Source organism: Cnephaeus nilssonii (assembly GCF_951640355.1).
Source record: "Cnephaeus nilssonii genome assembly, chromosome: 1".
Taxonomy (NCBI): Eukaryota; Metazoa; Chordata; class Mammalia; order Chiroptera; family Vespertilionidae; genus Cnephaeus; species Cnephaeus nilssonii.
In genome coordinates, this window is record NC_137072.1 from 24,097,039 (window position 1) to 24,122,392 (window position 25,354).

General features: G+C 36.7%; 1 protein-coding gene across 1 annotated transcript in view; it reads right to left on the reverse strand.

The window, feature by feature from the left end:
* Positions 1–25,354, reverse strand: part of MALRD1 (MAM and LDL receptor class A domain containing 1) — a gene marked incomplete at both ends in the record, with an annotated part of 625,033 nt that overhangs the window by 501,874 nt on the left and 97,805 nt on the right. The window contains 2 exons of the mRNA XM_079776420.1: positions 8,305–8,478; positions 16,694–16,791. Of these exons, the coding sequence (XP_079632546.1) occupies positions 8,305–8,478; positions 16,694–16,791 (272 nt within the window). The remainder of the gene's footprint in view (positions 1–8,304; positions 8,479–16,693; positions 16,792–25,354) is intronic.

Sequence of the window (25,354 nt, forward strand, 5' to 3'; positions counted from 1 at the left end):
TATACTAGAGATAACATCTAGGCCTCATTTGTGTTTCAGCTCCAGGCCCAGAAAAGCAACAAAATCAGATGAAGAGAGTCATGGCTGACATCAGGACTAGCTGCGATGACTGATGACCACCTGCCCTGGTGCCAACCTATCAGTAGACACCAGGACCCTGAAAGGGCACACCTGGAAAACTATGAATATTCTATTGAGTTCCTTCCCTAAGAACTCCCCTAAAATTCCTGCCTTTAGAAAACAAATAAAAACCCTTAATACCAAGGACTTAGTGTGCACTCTCTCTCTTAGAGCATGCTTTCTTCTTTCCCTGCTTCTTTCCTACGGAACGTATCTTTGCTTTCTTTCTCCAAGGGCCCTTATTTTGCCCCTGTAATTTGTTTCCTGAGTCCACACAGCCCAGCTGCCACACTTCTCCCCTGTGACTTTCTTTCCAAAGAGGCAAGGCAGCTCTGCCTAGCTCACTCCTACTGATATAATATTGCCTCTTCTGTCTTAAGCCTTTTCTTTGTTTCTCTCTCCCCAGCTTTAATAAATGTGCTCTCAAAATCACCTGGACTTATTGTGAACTCTTTCCTGCAAATAGTTAATAACCAAGAGCCCATATTGCCAGTAATAATACTATTAGGCTAAAAATACACAATGGGTTTCTAGATATACATGGTACGTACATCATAGTACATACATAGAAAGGATATAGGAGTAAAAATAAACTAGTGTCTATAGTTAACTCAAGATAAAGAATATGATGGGAGGTGATTGTGGTCAGGAGTGTAAAATGTTTGATACTTTATAATAAGATGTATATAATTTTAAAAATTCTGATTAAAACTGGTTTCTGTATAGTCTTAGCCAACTGAGAAATTTGGCCTTCATCCAAGAGGCAGGAAATAATAACAGGTTTTAAAGATAAATTTTAACAAATGAAATACAGGTATTGCAATTGTGAAATATTTTATGGTTAACACCATTAAGTTATTGTAATTTATTTTGGAAACCTTTAATTTTGAAAGGATTTTCATTTTATTCATTATCATAATACATTCTGGTTGAAGTCAATTAAAATATAGATGCTTAATTCTTTAAACTTACTAGATAAGCATTTGTTGATGACCATATTTGAAGTCCTGCACTGCTCAAAGACAAGCTGGATAAAATACAGAATATATAGGCAATTTTCTGTTCTCCTAGAGAGATGCATGATCCTATTCTTTAAATGGAGTGAGTGGGCCCTGGGATGAGTTAAAGTGGAATTATGGGGTAGGTCTTTAAAATATGGTTTTATCATTTTTCCTGAAGGAAACCACTAGACTCTTTTAGATATTCTTACTAAAATGTAAGCATAAAACAACTTTCAAAACAAATAAAAATGGCATTAAGTGATCTACACCTCTTCTTGTTAACTTCCATATAATTAAATTTAGGACTATGAAATAAAAAATATGATCTACCATTAATTAAAATCTCATCTGATGATTTCAAAATCATATTGGCTATTCCTATTTTTTACTGGTTGTTTTAACCAAGCTGATATCTTTATTTGTAACCCAATGCAGCTCCCTTTGGAAAAGACAGTACCTATTAATAATCAGTAAGTGAAAAAGAGATTGCTCAGAGAAGTGTTCAACCATGGATGAAGAAAGATTGAAAACCTCATTTCATAAGATTTTCAAGGCAATTTGAAAACTTAAACTTTAAATCGTATGTAGATGTCTTTCCCTTCTAAAACTATTTCTCAGGATCTGTTGAAATTTGTTTTAATTAATTAGTTATGTTATTCCATGAATGAGCAAAATCATTTCTTGTTTTTGCTTTCAGGAACCACAATTTGTAAATGATGTTTATAATCAAGGGATTACTTTTTACACCTGCAAAACTAAGGGAAGCTTTTCCAGAAAAACACTCAACTAGCGTATTTAGATTTTGGTTCTTTGATGTTTTAAAAATGAATAACAAGGATAATAAATATAAGTCTAAGAGGCAATGGAGAAAGCAGAAAGATATTAAGAGAAATTGAAATATAGTAATTTTTGAATGATGGTCGTATCAATAATAAGAGCAAGAGCAACTTTTATTTAGAGCTTTCTACACACCAGGCATGTTCACTTGCCTTAACCCTGTGAAAGATGATGCTATTTTTGCCTTCATTTTAAAGCAAAGGAAACAGAAGCTTAGAGAGTTGAAGTAATTGGTTGGAGGTCAGACATTTAGTAAAAAAAATATGGAACTGGAACCATTTAATGATTATGCTGTATTGCATCACTATAATGAAATAAGGAGATAATCAGTCTTTAGCAAATGCTGCGGAACAAAACTACCTAGCAAAATAGATTTAAGAAAGCCCTAGATTAAGAAGGCTGAGGACATAGCAATTTTACAGAGACTACTCCAGCCTTCTCCTTTGTATTATAAATCTTACTGAATCCTCAAATAATGTCAGGAAATTGTTATTGATTTCTATCACTGACTCTGATAAAGAGTGAACATGATATCAATCACTGTAGAAAATTTCTCGAAAGGGTCATTTTAAAATGAAATCTAAAATACGACACAATTATATTTTAATAGGAAACTCAAAGAAAGTAGATCAACTGAAAATCAATGGCCAGTACTCAGAAAAAGTGTCAACTTTAGATATTAAAACTAAGAACAGCAGTTAGAGGGGATATTCCAAATTAAATTAATGTATTTGTGTAAAAAGTTGAATATATCATGTGAACAGGACAAGCTAAAACATATTGGAAAGAATACTATTAACTATTTGACTTACATGCTTCCTGTAAAAACTCTTCAGGAAATGGGGAGAATATTGAACAGTTGTTAATTTGCTGTTCTTACGGGATAAACATAAGCCTAACCCTGTTCCTCCAGGAAGCATGAAAGCCCTACCTGACCAAGGTGCTTATTTCCTAAGGAAATCAAAGCAAATTGCACTCTGTCGTGATGTCTACTAGTACACGAGACATCAAAAGGACCACAGTGAATCAGAATTTCGTGGCTACAAGGGAATACGAGGTCATAGAGTCTATGCCTTTCTCCTTTCCAATATTTGGATTGGATTGGATTATGTTGTATAAATATGTTCAGAGTTTAGTCACTTTGAACTGAGGGCCAGGTGATGACTAAGGTCACCCTTAAAGGATTCAGTCCACTAAACTTAAAGTGCCAAAAATGACTATTTCCAAGAAGATAAACTTTAAATATTCAAATATTTAAAAGCTAGATTAACTATTTGTAAGTATAGTATCTTTTCCATGTGTTATTGATAGAAGAATGAAGTAGAGCCTAGCTAGAATCCTCATGCGTATTTCCATATTTTTTTAATATACACTTAGAGAAATCAGGTTAAAACCAACATAACATTAGCTTTTTTTTTTTCCTGTAGAGGATAAGAAATGGGATAAAAAGAGATACAAAGAGGACAAAGCTGCATCTAACAAACATTAGTATTATAAGCAAATAAAATGTTAACATTAGTTAATTCTGACATGTGAGTACATGGGTATTTGCCTCACTCTGTGTCTACTATTTGTTTGAAATATTTAATGATATTTATATTAATATGTATTAAATAATACTGTATGTATATGTGTGTGTGACTGTGCATATTTATGTATTGTGTATTTTTGTCTCTGCGTGTGTTTCTGTGTATAAAATCTGGACTGATTCACACCAGATTGTTAACACAGGCCCATGATATCTTATCTAAAGTCTTTGGGGCCAGCTGGGTTTTGAAATTTGAATAGTTCAGAGTTGAGGCTGTTAATCTAATACATATGGGATGTATTACATGATTTCCTGAGGAAGCTTGGAGGCAGCGCTGTAAATCAAACCCATCACTAAAAGAACTGCCTAAATACCTAACATAGTTCTGGTCAGATTAGGTTTTGCCTCTAAATTCATTTTTCACATACTGCCTTCCAAATTTTAATTTTCTAAATTGCGGCTGATTATCCTGGAATGGGTTTCTTTATGGAAAGCTAATGGAGATTTTCTTGGATTTTTTTTTTTTTTACTCACCTGTAGTCTCTAAAACAAACCTTTAACATAGCCAACTAATAGGAATAAGAAGGAGCGAGGCAGAGAAAAAACTCTTACCTTCTCGGGGATGAATTAAACATGGCTGAGGCTTAGCAAGAATCAAGACCATTCCCTCCCTTTGAAGGACATCACAATCAAGCTGAAGGTGATTAGTGATGAATGGGAGGCCCCAACTGGGTAGAGAGAAGAGCCAACATGTGGTGCTGAGCCCCCGTGGATGGGGATAAAGGGAGAAAGGAGAGTAGTTGGACAAGCCTGCTTTAGAAAACATCACAAATGTCTTGCTATCAAATTATAAAATCCTATCAAATCACTAGTGAATCTACAAACTACTTAATATTCCCCAGATAATAAAGAGTAGTCTCAATTTGTACTGCAAATCAGAGCAAAACAAAAACCAAAATCCTAAAGAAATATTAAAGAGAAAAAAAAACTACACAATGCTGAAACTCCTCAATAATGATAGGTTAATGAGTGCCTCCAGGCTTAGAAAGGAATGGCTTTGTTGTCAACCCATAATATTTCTCAAATAACTAGTACTAATAGGACATTCTGGTGTTTGTTTTGTTTTATTATTAAATTATTAAGACTTTTAGAGCAATTTTAGGTTCACTGCAAAACTGAGGGGAAGGTAGAGAGTTTCCATATGCCTCCTGCCCCCACCCATGCATAGTCTCCCCCATTATCAACATCCCCCACCAGAGGGACATTTGCTACAATTGATAAACATTTACATATCATAATCACACAAAGTCCATAGTTTACTTTATGGCTCCATGGGTTTGAACCAATGTATACAGGACATGTGTCTATCATTATATTGTCAAAATGTTTTCTCTGCCCTAAAAACCCTCTTGTCTACCCCTGCCTCTCCTAATCCCTGGCAACCACTGATTTTTTTTATTGTCTTCAGAGTTTTTCCTTTTCCAGATTGTAATATATTGGAATCATACAGTTGATAGCCTTTTCATATTGGCTTCTTTTGCTTAACAATACTCATTTTAGAGTTCCTCCAGGTCTTTCCATGGCTCATTTGTATTTAACATTGAATAATATTTCATTATCTGGATGTACCACAGTTTATTTATCCATTCACCTACTCAAGGACATCTTGGTTGCTTCCATCTTTTGACAATTATGAATAAAGCTGCTATAAAAATTCATGTGAAGGTATTTTTGTGTAGAAAAGGACATTCTGTTTTCTTCCCAATAATGTCAATGAACAATAGACTCTGAATGATCTTAATGGTTTCTTTCTAACTAAAAGTAGACCTAATTTAAAAATTTTATATAGAATATAAATAAATGAGACAAGATTTCAAATTGTTCTGATTTTATTTGTCTTGTCACATGTAATAGACATTGACATGAAAATGATTCCATGACTGGCCTTTATAAAATGTTTTCCAATTAAAAGTTCATAGATTCACAGTGTTTTTGTCCATTAGATTTGGGAGTGGAATCCTACCTAATAAAAGAGTAATATGCAAATTGACCCTAACTCCGCTACACCCACAAGCCATGCCCACAAGCCACGCCCACCAGATAATCAGGAGCAAATATGAAAATAAACCCAACCAAGATGGCTACAGCCACCGAGAGCAGGAGGGAGGCTTGAGTTTCCCAGGCAACAGCCCTTGCTGGCCTAAGCCTCCACTCAAGGCTACAAAGTTTCAATTATAGAAGGTAAACAAATCCAAACAGAAATGGCAGCAGCTACTGAGCTGGAAAGAGCAGGAGGCAAGGGTTGCCCCCAGCAACGTAGGAAGCCAAGCTTTCCACCTGCCCTGGCTGGCCTAGGCCTCCACTCCAGGCTACAAAGTTTCAATTATAGAAGGTGAATTAACTGCAACAGAAATGGCTGCCGGCCACGGAGTGAGCAGGAGGCTTGGCTCTGCTCCAGGCTACAAAGTTTCAATTGTAGAAGGAAAATAAATTCCAGATACCAGGGCCTCTGCTTGGGTCGCCAGGGGGCGTGGCCGGCCTGCAAACCACCACAGGCCCCTCGCTCAGGCCGCCCCACACCCCAAGGGAACCCCCACCCTGATCCGGGACACACTTCAGGGCAAACCAGCTGGCCCCCACCCATGCACCAGGCCTCTATCCTATCTAATAAAAGACTAATATGCAGGTTGACCATCACTCCAACACACAAGATGGCTGCCCCCATGTGGTCAAAGATCCTGCCCCCATGTGGACACAAGATGGCCGGCACAAGATGGCCAGCAGGGGAGGGCAGTTGGGAGGCACCAGGCCTGCAAGGGAGGGCAGTTGAGAGGGACCGGGCCTGCAAGAAAGGGAAGTTGGAGGCAATCAACCCTGCAGGGGAGGGCAGTTAGGGGTGACCAGGCCGGCAGAGGAGGGAAGTTGGGGGCAAACAGGCTGGCAGAGGAGCAGTTAGACATCAATCAGGCTGGCATGGCAGTGGTTAGGGGATGATCAGGCTGGCAGGTAGAAGCAGTTAGGGGCAATCAGGAAGGCAGGCAGGCGAACTGTTGGGAGCCAGCAGTCCTGGATTGTGAGAGGGATGTCTGACTGCCCATTAAGTGGGCAGTCGGACATCCCTCGAGGGGTCCTGGAATGGAGAGGGTGCAGGCTGGGCTGAGGGACACCCGCCCCCCCCCGTGCACGAATTTTGTGCACCGGGCCTCTAGTCATATATATATAATCCCTGAGAACTGTGTGAAAAAGCCTCTAATCATTGAGCCTAGATTTCTGGTCAATAGGACAGGCCTCTAAATAAGAATACTAACATTTACAGAGTGTCTATTATTCCCAGACAATGTTAAGGTAATAACCACAGCAACAGTAATAGCTGTTTACTCTATGCCAGATTTCTTCCACGTGCTTTACATGTGTAAATCATAAATTATTTAATCTTCACAATAACTCTAATGTATAATACTAATAGCAATCCATTCTATTCCCTATTCCTCCTGCTTCCTTGGGCAGGGACTTCCCTGAAGCAGCACTGCTGTTACGGACCCCTTACTCTTTTCCCTGGGAGGAGGAAGATTTAACTGACTGGAGATGTTAAAAAAAAAAAAAAAGCTGGGTGTTCTCAACTCATCCTCTTTGTCTCTCATTCAACCCTCCTTTTGTGAGCCAACCCGTCTTCAGGAGGCAGGCTCTCTGATATTATCCCTGGATAATGATAAAAGGCGTCCCCCAAAATGTGAGTCTAATCCTTCTCTAGCAGACTTGGTTGTTCACTGAGTGAATCTATTTATTCTGAGGTAAAGTATTATTTTAAATATATGGCTGCAGATTCTAAAGCCACCTTCTCTAAAATATTTCACTATTTGTTTGACTTTTATATTTATCTCAATTGATTCAAAATAAGGACCAAATGAGGTGTGTTATGTGTCAGAGACCCCTAACACCCTAACAATGACCTTCTCACATACCCCCACCGACACACACACTTACAGAGGAAGAAACAGAAAGGCAGAGGGATTAAGCAACATCCCTATGATTCTATACCTGGATTTGAAACCCCAGGCTCCAGAGCCTATGTTCACAGCCACTATTGTGGCAACTTTTTCTCCATTATTCAGAATCCCCTAAAGTGTTGTTTTGACTACTACTGGGATTTCACCGACTTGGAAATTTGAAGCTCAAAGATGTAACATGCATAGTCACTTAGGAAACAATGAACTGAGCAGAGATCAGAACTCAGACCACCTGATTCTGAAGGCATTGCATTTTCCACTACAATCTACTTAGTTTCTAAACCTAGTTCAAAAGTAACTCATTTCAAACATCATCCAGAAGGGAGCCATGTGCAGGGGGTGAAAGTTGGGGCACTCATTTGATAAGCTGCAGTTGCCATCCTTTATTATTAACCAAGAAAATGACATCAAGGATTGAAGAAAATCTCCAATATTAATGGGCAACAGAAATAGAGCAACAGGATTAAAATGTGAATATAGCTCAAGTAAGGTTTTTTCACTATCTCAAATAATCCACTATCCACACTTAAAACACACACACACACACACACACACACACACACACACAAAGAACATTTTCCTAATAAGTTACTCTCATCTCTGCCATCTTATTAAGGTCTTAGCCCCACCTTTGCTATGCTTCCACAGATCACTCTTGAGCACTTAGTCAAGATAACCTCTCTACTCATTCCTGATTGTGAACATGCTTGCTTTATTGATGTCGAAGGGATATATGTGCTAATGGTTGTCTGAGAAGATTAACATTAAATAGGAATCTTCTGCTGAGTTTTATTAATTTGTATATGCTTACCTGAAAAGGCAAACTAGATTCTCCAGTCTTTGCATAGAGATTGATTTTTGCTTGTCTCCATTGAAATTTGGAGATTCCAATTAGATCACCCTGCTTTTGCAAATTTCCATCCAGTGATGTTCTTGTGAAAACCGAGAGATGTGAATGCTGAGACAAATGATACCGAAACTGCACCTGTTGAAAAATATTGTTGAATATTCCATTTAACTGTCTCCAGTAGCTTTTCCATAATTAAACTACTTTGGTGTTAAATATAATCTTCGCAATTCTCCTTTCCTCCAAGTGTGTAAGCCCAGAACATGGAAAGCACTCATTTGCCAGACTTTGTATTCTCTCCTTAAGAAAAGGTGCAATACCCTGGCCAGTGTATCTCAATGGTTAGAACATTGGCCTTCACACTGAAGGGTCATGGGTTCAATTCCCAGTCAAGGGCACATACCTGGGTTGCAGGTTCCATCACTGGGCCTTGGTCAGGGCATGTGCAGGAGGCTACCATTCAATGTGTCTCCACATCGATGTCTCTCTCTTCCTCTCTCATTTTCTCTCTCTCTCAAAATCAATGGAAAATATATCTTCAGTAAGGATTAACAAAACAAAAAAAAACAAAAAAAGAAAAGGCTCAAGGTGGCTGTACCAACTGGTATATTTAACACGTGTCATGGAGCTGTCTAAAGAAATTGAGCACCAGCATACTACCAAAACAAGTTTGAGGACACACATTTGTCCACAGCGTCATAGAAGTTTCTCAGGAGCCTTCCCTATTGCTTCTTATAAATCTGGGGAGATACACTTTCTGTATCAAAGTTACAAAATCAGGTATTACTTTTCATTATCCTTGAAAACTATAATCAATACTTGTCATTAACCCCTTCTCTGTTGTAACATTATCAAAGAATTGGGGAGCTCATATGATACTACTCATTAACAATTTAATCCAAGTGAGATATTGTTCTTTTTGAAACTATGGAGCCTTGGTCATTTTGCTTCTACTTGTCATCAAAGATGACATCTATATATATAAAAGGCTAATATGCAAATTGTCCCCACACGAGTTTGACTGGGAGACCAGGATTTGGATTGCTTACTATGACATGCGCTGACCATCAGGGGGCGACATGGAAGGCCCCAATTGGCCCTGATCGCCAGCCAGGCCTAGGGACCCTACTGGTGCATAAATTTCATGCACTGGGCCTCTAGTAATCTAATAAAAGTTTGACAGGTAAACCATGTAATAAAGAAAATATATAGAGAGGATTACTTTAGGTGCTATCAGTACCTATAACATAGACTCCATCATTATTATTTATTCAACCAATATTTACTGACCATTTAATAAGTACTGGGCACTGTGAAAAGCAAAAGTAAATTCCTTCAATGGTTGGATAATTAACTCTATAAAATATGGCAACTACACCTCCTTAAAAACAGGTTCAGACACACAGCACTCTTTTTTTCTTCTTATGACACTAGAGGCCCAGTGCATGAAATTTGTGCACTGGGGGGGGCTCCCCTCAGCCTGACCTGCACCCTCTCACAGTCTGGGAGCCCTCGGGGGATGTTTCACTGATGGCTTAGGACATCTTTAGCACTGCTGTGGAGGCGGGAGAGGCTCCCACCACCACCACTGCACCTGCCAGCGGTGAACCCGGCTTCTGGCTCACTGACCACCAGGGGGCAGCTCCTGTGTTGAGCGTCTGCCCCTGGTGGTCAGTGTGCGTCATAGCAACTGGTCATTCTGCCATTCAGTCAATTTGCATATTAGGGTTTTATTATATAGGATAGAGTCTCAAGGCTGCTTTTTTTCAAGGGAAAAAATAACATTCAGAGATGAGGTCCCACAGAAACAGAATCCTTCTGTTTGGACTCAAAGTGATTCCTTTTTAGTTCACTATATTTTAAATTTTTGCTTTCTTCCCTTTGTCATTCTGCTTTTATTGGGTTATATGAGCAGATATTAGTTCATATATATATATATATAGTAATTTACCCATTTATTTCACTGTTGGTACCAATTTTAGTGGAGATGAAAGACTTCAAAATTTCATTAAATTCTCTTTTTAAAAATTGCTCATTATAAAATATAAAGCATTTTCTGTTCTAATGTGGTACATTTTTTTTCACCATATACTTAATTGACACCACCTGATCAAATAAAGTCTTTCTGGCTGTCCATTTCATTTTAGATTTTACTACCAGGATCATGTAAACTCAGATCTTGACAGGTAAGCAGAAGTGTAAAGTCAAATGGAAGTGTTTAATTAAATTCTATGGAAATGGAGGATTTATGTTCCTCAATTACAATTAAATTTTAGATCCCTGCTGTAATTTCAGCATGTTGCAAGGTTGTAAATATGCAAAAGAGCTTTAAACCTAGTTATACAAGAGATATGCATGCCCCATCAGAATTTCAAGCTGTCAAACTGTCACTCAGTACATCGCCCGTGTGAATTTATTTTAATAGTATATTATGAGTAAGAACCAATGGGATCCACATTCAATAGAATAATGGATTAGAACTTATATTTAATTTACTATTTAAACATAATTGGCATTGTAGAAACTTAAGGAGAATTCTTGAATTTATTATAGACCAAGAAACTTTCTATAGCCTTTTCACATTTAATATTGTTAAGGGTGAAAGCATGGGAAAAATTATTAATACAGCTGTGGGGGGCACTCATCAAGTGTGCAAGGTCTTTGGCTCTCGATCTGATACACACCAGGAGTAGAAAACCAAGACATGAACTCAAAATGATGATGCATGTTGTGAATTCCTCACAGAACCTATTACGGCAATTTGTATTCAGTAGGTATTCAGTTAATAAGTATTGAAAAAAGAGGAAGGAATGAGTGGATTGTTAGCATCAGTACTTAAATAAATATGTATAAACTTTGGAAGGGAGGGAGAGGGAGAGAGAAGAACAGGGACAGATGAGAGACAGAGAGAGAGAAGAGAAGGAGGAGAAGGAAGAGGAGGAGGAGAAGGAGGAGGGAGAGGAGGAGGAGAGGAGGATGAGGGAGAGGAGAAGAAAGAGGAAGAAGAAGAAGAACTTGCTCTGTGTCAGAATATGTACAAGATATTAGGTGTCCTTACAGATCTCAGAGTTTTATAGAGGAGAGTGGAAAAAAAAGGAATGAATAAGTATAATGCGCATAATGACCAAGGTATGAAAATAGTGTGGCTACTTACATGTAAGTTAATTAGCATTAAACAAATTTTAAAAATCCTTTTCTTAGTTATACTCATCATAGTTTATTTGTTCAGCAGCTATATGTAGCTACACACTGGACGTAACAGAGGAAAATTTCCATCATCACAGAAAGTTCTACTAGATAGAGCTGCAAAGCATGTACAATTACACCAATCATTTAAAATTTATTTACTGCTTGTCATTGTTAAAGGAAATTATTTTCTTGATTCATGCCTGATTCAGTAAAAAGCAGTTAAATACAATGTCAATGTTAACATTTAAAGCTTGGTTTTATGTCTCTTGGGTTTTCACTAAGGCACGTCTTACATAGTGTGTGACTGATCACTGTATTCAAGAGAATTTCATGTGCTAAAAGCTTGCAAAATAGCAGTTCCTTTCATTGCAAATTAGAGAGAAAATAATGCTTAAACTATTTTATTGTATTTATTTATTGTATTCTGTGATTTTATATTATTTATATATTTAAAAATATCAAATCCTCCATTTTACTACAAAATGAAAGGACATCTTAGGTGACTTCTTTACTAGTTACTGAGTACAGGTGGGTAACCACGCTGGAGAGTGGATGAACTCAGGGAGCCACTTGCTCTTTGGTTTCCAAGGCGCCCTGAGATGTTCCCTGGAGGAGTGGCCAGCTCTACAAAGGACTAACTAGGCTCGCTGGTACTTAATTCTGTGAAGGCTATAACAGGGCATTATTTAGAAGTTCAAAATGATTTCTTCCTTATTTCTGGTTTTCTGTTTCACTTGCCTTTGGTCTGTTTCCAATTGAAACTCTATCCTTCATATTTTCTGCTTCTTTCCTCAACTTTGCTATGGTCTCTGTCCCTATTGCTTCCCTAAGAGCTGCTTGTCCTCTCTTCACGCCCTTTCTCAGTTGTATTCCAACAGTCAGCTGCCTCTGCCATCTCTGCTTTAAATCAAATTGGGCCCTGTCTGGTATTGCTACACTTGCTTATCTTCAAGATCTAGAATAATAAAAATAGCAAGAAAAAAAGTTAAAAAAAATAAAGGAAACAAGTTATCTCCTCAAAATTCAGCTGGCAATAAGTCCATATTGAAAAGAAAGATTACTTATTACAAATACACAAAAAAATTAAAAAATTAAAAACAACTCACCATTACCACAGTGATTTTTATGATTCCTAGTTATAATTGTTTTGCCTGTGTAGTCCTTACCTGAACAAGGTTAAGTGGAAGTTAGGAATCCTCAGTAAATTATAACCTGTTTTTCTCATTAACCAATTAATCTCCATGTGTTTTGATCATATAAAAGTGAAGAGTACCTGCTCAATGCCTCCCCCATAACTGTTACTTCTCCTAGAATGCATCACATATTCTAACATCTATCCTTGGATTAAAAAAAAATCAGGGAACGAAGTGTGATTGCACCAATCCAAGCCCCACTCATAATTACTTTTTTCCTTAATTTGTCTTTGATGTGAGTTCATCATTCTACATGAGGAACATTATAAGACATGGCCTTTCAAAACTCATTGAGAAAGTTGTTATAAGTGGGTTATTATTATTAACTGTGTTCACCCTCTTGTAGTACTTAACTCTGAATTGCTATTGGGATCCCTCACTAAACCTACCTTTGTGACCGGCGTGTGCTCAGGTTGTCCCTGTTTTTTCCCAGCATTGAGAACTGTGATCAGCGCAGAGTAGGTAAGTAACCACTAGGCGTGTACTGAATCAGATAAAAAATGTTTACATTGGTGTTGCAGGGAGCATTCAGAGGAGAAGTCTCTGAACTATTTTTGTTTTGTGTTTTGCTTTTTACACTCCGCAATCCTAACCCATGATGACTCGTATGCCTTCTCTGCAGGGGCTGCTGAAACACTTAGATGCGAATGTGTAGCCTGGCCCGGAACCACTTTGCTTTGGAACCATCCCACTTCTTGCTTCATCTATCTTCGTCCTCTCCATTCATGTTTTTACTTATGAATTTTAAAAAAACACACCCAATATATATGAAGCAGAAACTTTATATTATAAATCTTCCTGTATCTAATTGTGAAATCCGAAAACTGAGATATTTTGTCTTTTGTACAGTAACTCAAATAGGAAAACTCAAAAAATATTAATCCACATACATCCCCTTCATATTTGATATTTCCTAGTTAATTGGAAACAGTAACAGCATTTCAGTACCAATAAGACATAGTGGCTTCTGGATCCCACATGTTCTGTGTGTCCTGTCTCCTGGCTGTTAAAGAGAAAAGTGCCAAGTTTCCACCAGTGACTGAAGGAAGGTTTGAAGCTTTAAATTAAAATCTATATATTGAACAAGAATAAACTCAGAACAACTGTGCATGTTGATACCATGTGTTGGCCATATATAAAGTACAAGGTAATAATTCATCATAACCTTAAAAGTCTGCTGATAGAAAAGAAAGCTTTGTGTTCTTTTAAAGTTCTTTAAAAAAAAACATGTTCTTCACTACATTAGCCTGATTTGATTATGTAAGAAAAAAGATCATATAATGTTATAAAATGAAGGCTTTGATCATACAAAGTGCCCAGTTATCTCACTGCCTCACTTTATCATTTTATAATGAAGAACATTTGCTATTCCATGAATACAATGTATAATATGTAAAATATAATCAATATGTTCAAATTAGAAAGATCAGCTGGGTTTTCTGATTACTAAAGAAAATAATAATTTGGTTTGTTCCCTTGTTCTGTAACTTTTATGGAAGAATCTAACATTGCCACAGACTTATAAAAAGGTAATTTTATATTCTTAAAATACTCCTTTTTGAGATAACATTAGTTATGTGTATCTCAAACTATAAATAACATTTTCTAACAGTCTAATACTATTTCCTAAGCTGGAAAATACTATAAAGTGATCCAAATATCCCTCCTTCTACCTCAAAGATTACTAAGATTAAAGCAGATGCAGACAAAATGTGAAAAACAAATACCTCTCTAACAGTCTGTGATGTTGTTGAAGCACTCTCACTTTTCCAAAAGTGAAGGCAAACGATTAAATCAGTATCTGAGGCCTTGGGGAGGTTGAGGACTTGGTTCTGTGAGATAAACTATCAGGCATCTAAACTGTCCACTGCTTTCACTGAGTCCTCACCTAAATAACTTCCCATAGCTAAGCTTCAAATTTAAGTAACTGTAGAGAAAAATGTCCTCAGGTGGAAATAATCATAAATTGAAACACAATCCCAGTGACCAAAATGAATGGCTACCAGCATACAACAATGGGAAAGGTAGATTATTTTTAAAAAGAAAATGAAAAACAAAATATGATTTCTCAGTGAGTCTCAGAAATTCCTAATAAGCTCTTAAGGTTTGTGTTCAAATTTTTGTAAAAGAGGTAGAATTAATACATTTTATCCCTTTGTATCCAATGTCTCTAATGTATTTAACAATAGGGATTGCATTACTTGAAGGCACAAAATCTCCAGGAGTTCTCAAACAAAATAGCAAAACAAACAAACAAACAGAGAAACAACTGTATTTATTACATAGGATTTCATTAAAATAAAGCAAAGATGGGTGTAGAGTGCAGCTGAGTGAAGTGGAAGTCAAGTCCAGGTAGTCGTTTTAATCCTAATCCCCACAGAGAAATAAGCAGAAAAGAAGGAGGAGGCGCCCTAGCTGGTTTGGCTCCGTGGATAGAGCGTCGGCCTGTGGACTCAAGGATCCTAGGTTCGATTCTGGTCAAGGGAATGTACCTTGGTTGCAGGGGGTGTGCAGGAGGCAGCTGATCAATGTTTCTCTCTCATCGATGTTTCTAACTCTCTATCCTTCTCCATTCCTCTCTGTAAAATATCAATAAAATATTTTTTTTAAAGGAGGAGGAGGAAGAGGAAACAAGAAAAAAAAAAGGATGGACACCTACTAAGAGTTCTGTGGACCCTCAGACTTCTATCAAGCTGAAAACATAATATATTTATATCTCTATATCATATATAATTTATTTACTAGAAATGTGCTGTATCATGTATTTACAAGTGATGAATTTAGTGTGTGGCAATATTGATATCTTCATTATTTTTTGATAACTAAAGAAAAAAATAAGCTGAAATCCTAAGGGCTTAGAGAGATGTCAAAAATCTCAAAATGAATGAAAACAAGACAAGCTGAAGAGAAAACATCTAATTTAGTTTTTGGTTTTATAGAAAGGGGAAAAATTATGTTTAGTGAATGCCTGTTTTGTGCCAAATACTTTGCTAGGTGATTTAATCACATTTTAATATTTACAACCATGTGAAGAAGGTATGCTAATATGAAGGTTTCCAGTGTAGACATTGAATCTCAACTAGAGCGTTTAATCTGTGGAAGAACTAAGATTCAACGAAGTTCCAGAAACTGACCAGGGTGGCTCAGTTAGGTGAGCATTGTCCTGTGCACCGAAAAGTTGCTGGTCTGATTCCCAGTCAGGACACACACCTGCGTTATGGGTTTGATCCCTGGTCAGGCATATATGGAAGGCAACTGATTGCTGTCTCTCTCTCTCTCTCTCTCTCTCTCTCTCGCTCTCGCTCTCGCTCTCGCTCTCACTCTCACTCTCATTCTCTCTCTTGCTCTCGCTCTTGCTCTTGCTCTCTCTCTCTCTTTCTCTCTTTAAGCATGTCCTCATGTGAGAATTTTAAAAAAAATGTGGCAGAACTGAGATTTGCACCAAGTCTATCTGATTCCAAACCTCAGCTTTTTTCTTTATTGTGCTTTTGAAATGAACTGAGTATTCTAATGCCTTGGTCTGTGTTGATCTGGTTCCAGGAGGACTAATTAAAAGGATAAAATTTCAGAAAACATAATTGTTTTTCTGCATATATTCATCCTTTTATCTTTCTTTCAACAAGCATTTTTAACTAAATTTGTTTTACTCAATAAACATTATTGGTAAAAATAAAAAGCAGTTTTAACAACATGCATCCACAGCTTTTAGATTAATGAAAGAATTGTGTAAAATAATATAAAATGATAGAAATATTCCTTAGTGCCCCTCCCCTAAAAAAGAATGGCATGAATTATGTTGCAAATGGTCTTTTGGAAGGACATGGCATCTCATGCTGAAATAACTCATACAAATCTCTCGATTCATCATGAAAACAGTGATAAAACATAGCAGACATTTACTAGCATGAGCAGCACAAGCCTAACACTTTACAACCACAGAATGGCCAATAGAAATTCCAATCGTAAATTACCTGACATGGGTTAGAGGCAGTAAGTGATTTTGTAAGAACAGGACTTCCAAGTTTGGCCACTCCAGGCAATTGATGTGCTCGCAAATAAATAAACAATCCTGCAAGAACAAATATAAAGTCATATAGATGCAGGTTCTTCTGTTGTACATTTCGCAGTTCCTTACCCTAGTATCTTATCCTTGCACACATTCAACTGTCAATTAAATAAAGAATATTACATTTTTACTTATTTACCATTAAGCTCTATAGACAACTAAAAGCCCTTTCAGATGAATAACATTAAACACCTAAAATAAAATTCAATTGATTAAAAACAAGCTCTTGAACTAATCTTATAAACAAATATTTTATTGGCTTAACTCACATCATAAGAGTTTGAAATCAAATTAAATGAAGCCTCTAGGTTTACAATTAGATACTCACTATGCCCTTAAGAAATTTCAATGAGAGCTTTATTTTTAAGGCTTTTCACAAAGTACTGAAGGATACAAGCTTATGGGATGAGTTTGGTTCCTCCTGGGGCTTACATGTTTGACATTGTGGTCTGTGCTAGTGGGGATGAAAGCTTAATTAAAGATCTAATCTGAACATTAACAAAATAACTGCTTATAGATTTTAACTACAGTGGATGTGCTCATGGCAAATGTACAGGGGGATAACATCGCTTAGCTGCTCAAAAGCTCACACATCTGAACTGCTGTCGGAGGGAGTTGTCATTGAATATTGAAAATTTACAAGAAAGGCTATTCTGAACAATGTCAAGGTTTGATCCTGCCCTTTGATAAGCAGGAAGTGATGGGCAATTTAGAAAGCCAACCATTTTTACTGGAAAATATCACATTCTCAAGGTGATTTTTCTAGATACAAGTCAATGCTGACTGCACAGAAATGGAAGGATTTCAGTATTAAAATGTATCATTTTATAGACACCTCCATATGTTTAACAAAATAACCAAAGTTGCAAGTTAGCAGTGTTGCCTTTGAGTGAGGAAAATAGTACCCAGTTTATATGGTTTTTAAATCTCGAAGCTAACTGGGAAGGATGAGGAATACTCTTCCCAAATTCCAACCTAAGACTAATGGTAACAGTGTATGTATAAGCTCATTTTATTCTCTACATTTTACCTATAAAGAAATAGAGTAGGAAAAGATAATATTAAAAAATTATTCCACATTTAAAATCCTCAGGTTCAGGTAAAACTCCAGTGAATATTTTAAAAGTCTAAACAAAATACTAAAAATTAAAAAAAATTCAGACATTTAAAACAACTTGTACAATTTCAAACAAACACTTAATAAAGAATAGGATATAGAAACACAAAAACTCTAAAACCTAAAAGACAAAAAGGGTTTGAATAAATTGGTTACACCACAAAATAACTGGAAGTGTGATAATGTCTACTAGAAATGTACAACCTCATGACTAAGCTTTATTTAATTTTTAAAGAACAAATACTTGCAAAATTATTCAAGGGATCTTAAGTCTTAGAAAATTAAGGAGAGCCCCCTGACTCATTTTATGATGCATGCAGACATCTTTAAGAATGGAAGAAAATAGAAGAATTAAAAAAAAAATAAACTATAGCCCAGCTCATGTGGTTCAGTGATTGAGCATCTACCTACGAACTAGACGATCACGGTTCAATTCCCGGTCAAGGCACATGCCAGGGTAGAGGACTGGATCCCCAGTGTGGGCTTGCAGGAGGCAGCCAATCAATGATTCTGTCATCACTGATGTTTCTGTCTCTCTCTCCCTATCCTTTCCTCTCTGAAATCAGTAAAAATATATTTAAAAAAGAAAATACTATCAAGCAACATCACTCATGTTCAGAGATATAAAGTCTAATAAAAATGTTATCAATTACATTTGAAATCCTTATTAAAAATTTAGATGTCCCTTACCAGGTGGCTCAGTTCATTGGAACATCTTCCCATGCACCAAAATATTGTGGGTTCAACCCCCAGTCAGGGCACATATGGGAGGCAACTGATTGATGTTTCTCTCACTCTCCCTCTCTCTCTAAAATAAATAAACATATCCTCAGGTGAGAATAAAACAATAATATAATGATGATTGTTATTATTATAAATTATTATTTCCTTATCAATCAGAGCTTTCCAAGAATGAAGATTTTGTTTAATTTAGCAGCTCTATCAACATAGTCAGCTAGATCAACAAATTAAAAAGTAAAATCATAGATTTATTTCAACAAATATTGAAAACACTGTGATAAAGCAGCCATTCCAAATAATATAACTTAATATTAAAGTAAAACAAATAAAGACTAATAATCAAATCCAAAATAAACAATATCCTAAATGGCAAACAACAGAACTAGTTTAATTAAAATAAATAAAGATTTTTGTTAACTAGAGATCATATTAGATAATATTATCTTAAACTAATATTCTTATAGGTCTAGTGAATGTAGATGTCAAGGGAATAGTATATTTAGTAAATATAACAGAAAAGTAGAGATAGAGTTCTCATGTTTTGCCACTAATATAATTGTAAAAGTAGAAGTTCCCAGGAATTCTATTTTTTAAATAATGACAAGTATTAATAAAAGAATTTGGTAAGGTAAGTGAAAACAAATATTTTAAGTTATTTTTATTAACTATAGCAATAAGGTATAGATATAGAAATGATGATACATATTGTTTTCACAATAACATTAATATAAAATACATAGAAATAAATGTAATAAGAAAGGGACAGACATAAGAATATTATAAAATCTTGAAAGAGACTATAAATCCTCTGATAAATAGAAAGAGATAACATTTTTAGATGGAAAAATGGCAATATAAAAATATTGTTAGTGAAAATTCATTTGGAAGCTAAATGCAATACTAAAAATTTAATCAAATATTTTAAAAATAAATAATATTATATTAAAATTTATATGTGAAGATAAAGGGTAAAAAAGATATAAACTCTGAACTCAGACCCAGGGACTTCAACATTTTTCAAGAAGTCCTAGCCAGTTCAATGAAACACACACACACACACAAACACACACACACACAAGACTTAAGATTTAGAAAGCAGAAAATAAAATTGTCATTATTTACAGAAAAAATAATTGTGAACCAATAAAATAAAAATACTATTCGCTATAATAAATAAAATAAACAAGGTCATTAGATATAAGGTCAATATTTAAAATTGCATTTCTATAATACTAGCAATGGTGAAATAAAAATATCAAAAAACCAACAAAAACATTAGCAAAATATTTTGTTTTGTTTTTTTGCTGTTTTTTGTTTGTTTGTAAAATATTTTTATAACTTACACACTGAAAGCTACAAAATATTATTTAGAGAAACTAAAGAAGATAAATAAATTGAGATAAATAAATATTTGAAAAGATAATTTTTCTAAGAAATACAAATAAAGGTTTCATATAAAAAAATCAGCAGATGAGTGGACTGAAAAACTGTGGTACATCTACACAATGGAATACTATGCTGCTATAAAAAAGAAAGAACTCTTACCATTCGAAACAGCATGGATGGACCTGGAAAGCATTAGCTAAGTGAAGTAAGCCAGTCAGAGACAGATAAATATCACATGATCTCACTCATTTGTGGAATATAATAAACATAAACTGATGAACAAAAATAGTTCCAGAGACAGAGAAGCATTGAATAGACCGTCAAACCTCAGAAAGAAGACAGGGAAGGGTTGGGGGGAGGGGTAAGAGATCAACCAAAGGATTTGTATGCATGCATATACACATAACCAATGGACACAGACAGTAGGGGGGGGGGGGTGAGGGCATGTGCTCAGGGGTGGGAGCGGCTGGGGAGAGGTCAATGGGGTCAATTTAAACAATAGAGAATTTAATTTTAAAAAATACAAAACAAAACAAAAAACCTTATACATTGAAAGCTATAAAGTATTATTTTGAGAAACTAAAGAAGATATAAATTGAGAAGCTGTAAATATTTGAAAAGATCATTTTTCTAAAAAATACAAATAAAGGTTTCATATAAAAACCATTTGCACCCATAAGAAATAATTTTATACTCAGAAACAGGAAAATTTTAAGAGAACAAAATGCCTATTTATGGTAGGTAAATGGAAATATTCACTCCTATTTTGCTAGTGAATATTTAAGTATTAAAATTTGTGGGGGAAGTAATCTATCAATATTTATTAAAAATATAAATACATATATTTTAGTGAAAATATAGAAGTCTCAATCCCAGATAACTAATACTTTAAAAACACCCTATGTAAGATAACATGTACAAGAATGAATTTTAAAAGCGTTGTTATAAAATCATCAATCAAAGGGGGAATGGCATAGCCAGTTCAAAGAAATGAAAAAACAAACAAAATGAATTAGGTATCTTCTACTGCCAGATTCAGTCTTCTGTCCTAAGCTAGTAAAATAAAAAAATATATATATTAAACAATGGTTTTCAAAAGTAGGACAATGGAAATGCATGATCATTAGATAATGATCTCTAAATGTGGGGTAACACATGAGCTAAGCCATATAATCATCCCAGCTTACCATCCAGACAGAATCCAGCTACCATGTAGAAAGCAGGGAACCAGGAGGGGTAAAGTGGTCTCTTCAAGTTGAAAAGATGGAGTTGGTATTTTGGGGACTCTTAAAAGTAGCTAGAGTTTATAAGGCAGAGTGCCAAGAAGGAGATGGTTACAAACACAGAGAGCTCCATAGATCTGCAGAAAAGTCCCCACTACGCCCTGCCAAATCCCAGGTGAGAACTGACCAGAGCGTGAATGTGAGGAAACCACTTGAGGCTAAAAGGGGCAGCTGCAACATGTCCCAAAGCTCACAAATGGCCAGAAATAGTAGGCTTTTCTCACCAACCATAGAGAAAACATTAATTCTACATTGGCATTGGACAGAGCTCTCAAGTCAAATAAAAAGTTATGTTCAGACAAAAAAACTATATGCAAAGTTTATAATCTACACTAATAAAAGAGAAAGATGCAAACTGACTGTACCTCTGTGACACCCACCAGCCAATCAGGAGTGAGTATGCAAATTAACCCAACAAAGATGGAAGGTTAATTTGCATACATGGGTGCTGAGCGGCCTGCACGTAGGCCCTGAGCAGCTGGGGTCCCAGAACACTCCCGGCCAGAAGTGACCCACCAGCGTCGGCGCTAAGCAGCCCGGGTCCCAGGATGGGCTGCCGGGGCACCAAGGAGCCCAGGTCCATGCCCCCCAGCCCGCAGACACAGCGAACATGGGGCCGCTGGGCTTGGGGGCGTGCCCCCAGTGGCCAGGGACATGCCCCTAGCCCAGTGGACACAACACAGGGGATCCTCTGCACATGGGCTGCAGAGGAAACACCTTTTCTTTTCTTTTTTTTAAAAATATATTTTATTGATTTTTTACAGAGAAGAGGGGAGAGGGATAGACTGTCAGAAACATCGATGAGAGAGAAACATGGATCACCTGCCTCCTGCACACTCCCCACTGGGGATGTGCCCCCAACCAAGGTACATACCCTTAATAGGAATCAAACCTGGAACCCTTCAGTCTGCAGGCCGAAGCTCTATCCACTGAGCCAAACCAGTTCGAGCGTAAGCACCTTTTCTGACCACTCATTGGCTAACCTCCCTGTACGCCGCCACTTGCAGTGTTCTTGGTAACTTGGATAATAAGAATCCAAGAAGGTGATCTAGGGTTTTTCCACCACACTCCTGAAGAAAAAAAACGAAGGTCCACTACTGGAGGGGCTAAGAAATGTCACATCCTGCCCTAGCCAGTTTTGCTCAGTGGATAGAGCCTTGGCCTGCCGACCCCAGGGTCCAGGTTCGATTCTGATCAAGGGCATGTACCTAGGTTATAGGCTCCTCCCTGGCTGGGGCCCAGGTCAGGGCTCATGGAGGAGGCAACCAATCAAAGTGTCCCTCTCACATGGATGTTTCTCTCTGTTTCTCCTCTCTCTCTTTTCTACACTCTATAAAAATAAATGGAAACATATCCTCAGGTGAGGATAAGAAAAAAAAAGAAATAAAGAAATGTAATATCCTAGGAAAGACACATCTTGAAAATGCCTAAAGATAGTTGTCATTTTTTCATGGTGAAGGGACTGGAGTTCATGTTGATGAAAACACCTTGGTGGCTGTGGTGACTGGCAGTGGCTGCAGCAGTGGGGTGATGGGGCTGGTGCCTTCCCCTGATCAGCCCGGGCACCTCCCGCAGAGGGAGCTGGCCTAAGCCATCAGTAGGACATCCCCTGAGGGCTCCCAGTCTGTGAGAGGAGGCAGGCTGGGCTGAGGGACCGCCCCCCCTCCCCCAGTGCACGAATTTCATGCACTGGGCCCCTAGTATATTCAAATTCAAACATTTAGAAACAACTCAAATGTCCCTTAACTGGTGAGTGTAACAGCAAGTGGTGGTTGATCCATACAATGAAAGACTACTCAGCAGTAAAAAAAAAAAAAAAAAAAAAAAAGGAACTACCACTGCAATCAACAACATGGATGAATCTCAAATCCATTATGCTTGGATTGAAAGAAGCCAGACTCAAAAAGTTACACACTGTATGAATCCATTCACATTTGATGAAGGCAAAGAAATCACATCAGCAGATGCCAGTGGCTGGAGGGGAGTGAGGTATTGACTACAAAGTGGCATAGCAGAATTTTTGAGGGGGTAACATAACTGTTTTATATCTTCTGATGGTTACACAATTATATATACTTATTCAGACTCAGTGAACTGTACACCACAATGATTGAATTTTACTGCATTTAAATTATACTTTAACATGAGATGATGAAAGGATTTGTCAGGAGCTATCTATTGTGAAGAAAACAATATAAAGATAGTAGTTACAATATGACCTCATTTCACAAAAATACTTATACATATCTACCATGCATACAGGCTGTGTGAATGTTTAACAGAGAAATTAGGAATGAAAAAGTAGAAGCCAACCAAAAAAGAAAGGTATGGAAATCAAGGCTTTACTCAAAAAAGATAAGCTACATCATGTCAACCCAGTCATCTTTTATGTAAAATTACATATGGGAGTGTATGAGAAAAATTACTGGATATTAAAGTTTTTTAAAAGCTGTAATCCATAAACACAAAGCTCTGAGAACATAATGCACTGGAAGTCTGTGGTTTTAGATCTAAAAACTGCAAGACTGACTCTGCTTCATTTCCCAGGAAACTTCCATTCCATTCCCCTTTCCCTCCAAGACTGCTTTTTTTTCCTCCTCATTGTGATTGAAGACTATAGTGATTACCTGAAGGTTAGATAACACAATCTTAGGTGAAGTGTTGGCTCAGTGACTGAGATATTTCCTTGATTTGTCCTTTCTAAAAAGAGAAAGAATGGCCCTAGCCAGTTTGGCTCAGAGTCCTCTACAGTAAGACATCGAAATCCACTTGAGTGACCATCCATCCCTTATAAAACATTTATAATGTCTTATTGCAAATCTTTACATATATGCTTCAGTTACTAGAGTCTGACCTATTCAAGGCAGAGACCATGGCTTCCATCTGCACACACCTAAGTCTATTAGATGGTATGTACTCAATCACTGGTTTGAGAAAAGGAAAAGAAAACATTACATGAGCAGGAGAAAATGTACTATGAATATAGTATAGTTCCAATAATTAAATCTCCTTTCTATTTTAAACTTTGTTTAATCCACTCTGCCAAAAAATCTTTAAGAAAAATAAAACTCATTGGCACAAAAGCAAAAATTAAGACCTTACTCCACTGTCAAATAATGAGCTGGTTTTATAGCTTTGGAGAACAGATGGACGGCCAAAGTCTCCCTCCCAAACCCTAATATCCTCCCCACCACCCCCAATTTCCAGTGGTTATAATTTAAAAATATGGCCAGCACTGTTACTTTTGGCATACTTATTTGGAAATCTTAAAAGAGAAACAAATAAAATAATGTCCAATGGGGTTATATGAGCTTAAAGTGGATCTACAGTTCAGTTGTGTTATTTTAAAGTTAATAGTATACTAATGTATCTGAGCAATGGCATCTAAACAAAAGAAAAAAAATAAAACAAAACCTTTCTGTTTTCCTAGGAGTTTCAAAAATCTTTATTGGAATGCTATATGTAGTTATAGTTGCTCTACTTTAAGGGGATATGTAAAAATTTTAAATATATGTTATTGATTTCAGAGAGGAAGAGAGAGGGAGAGAGAGATAGAAACATCAATAATGAGAGGGAATCATCAATCAGCTGATGACCAGCTCCTGCACACTCCCCACACTGTGGATTGAGCCTGCAACTGGGCATGTGCCCTGACCAGGAATCAAACTGTGACCTCCTGGTTCATAGTTCGATGCTCAACCACTGAGCCATACCAGCCAGGTAGATATGTCAAAATGTTAATGGTGGTTAAAAAATATATCTGAGGTAGAAGTAAGATTGTTTCTTACAAAGAAACCTTCAGTTATTAAATTTCACTCGAGTATTTCCAGATTTATTTCATAGATAATGTTAAATCTCTTTTTTTCAACTCCCAGAAGGAAGATTAAGCTATTTTTCTTTCTGTTTTGCAAAAATTGGATTGGTCCTAAAAGGAAGACAAGCTTACTGTACATAATTCCTGGCAAGAAGAGAAAATTACAAGAAGACTCCCCCCCCCACACACACACACACACTTATGCCTTTATTCCAATGTTTTAAA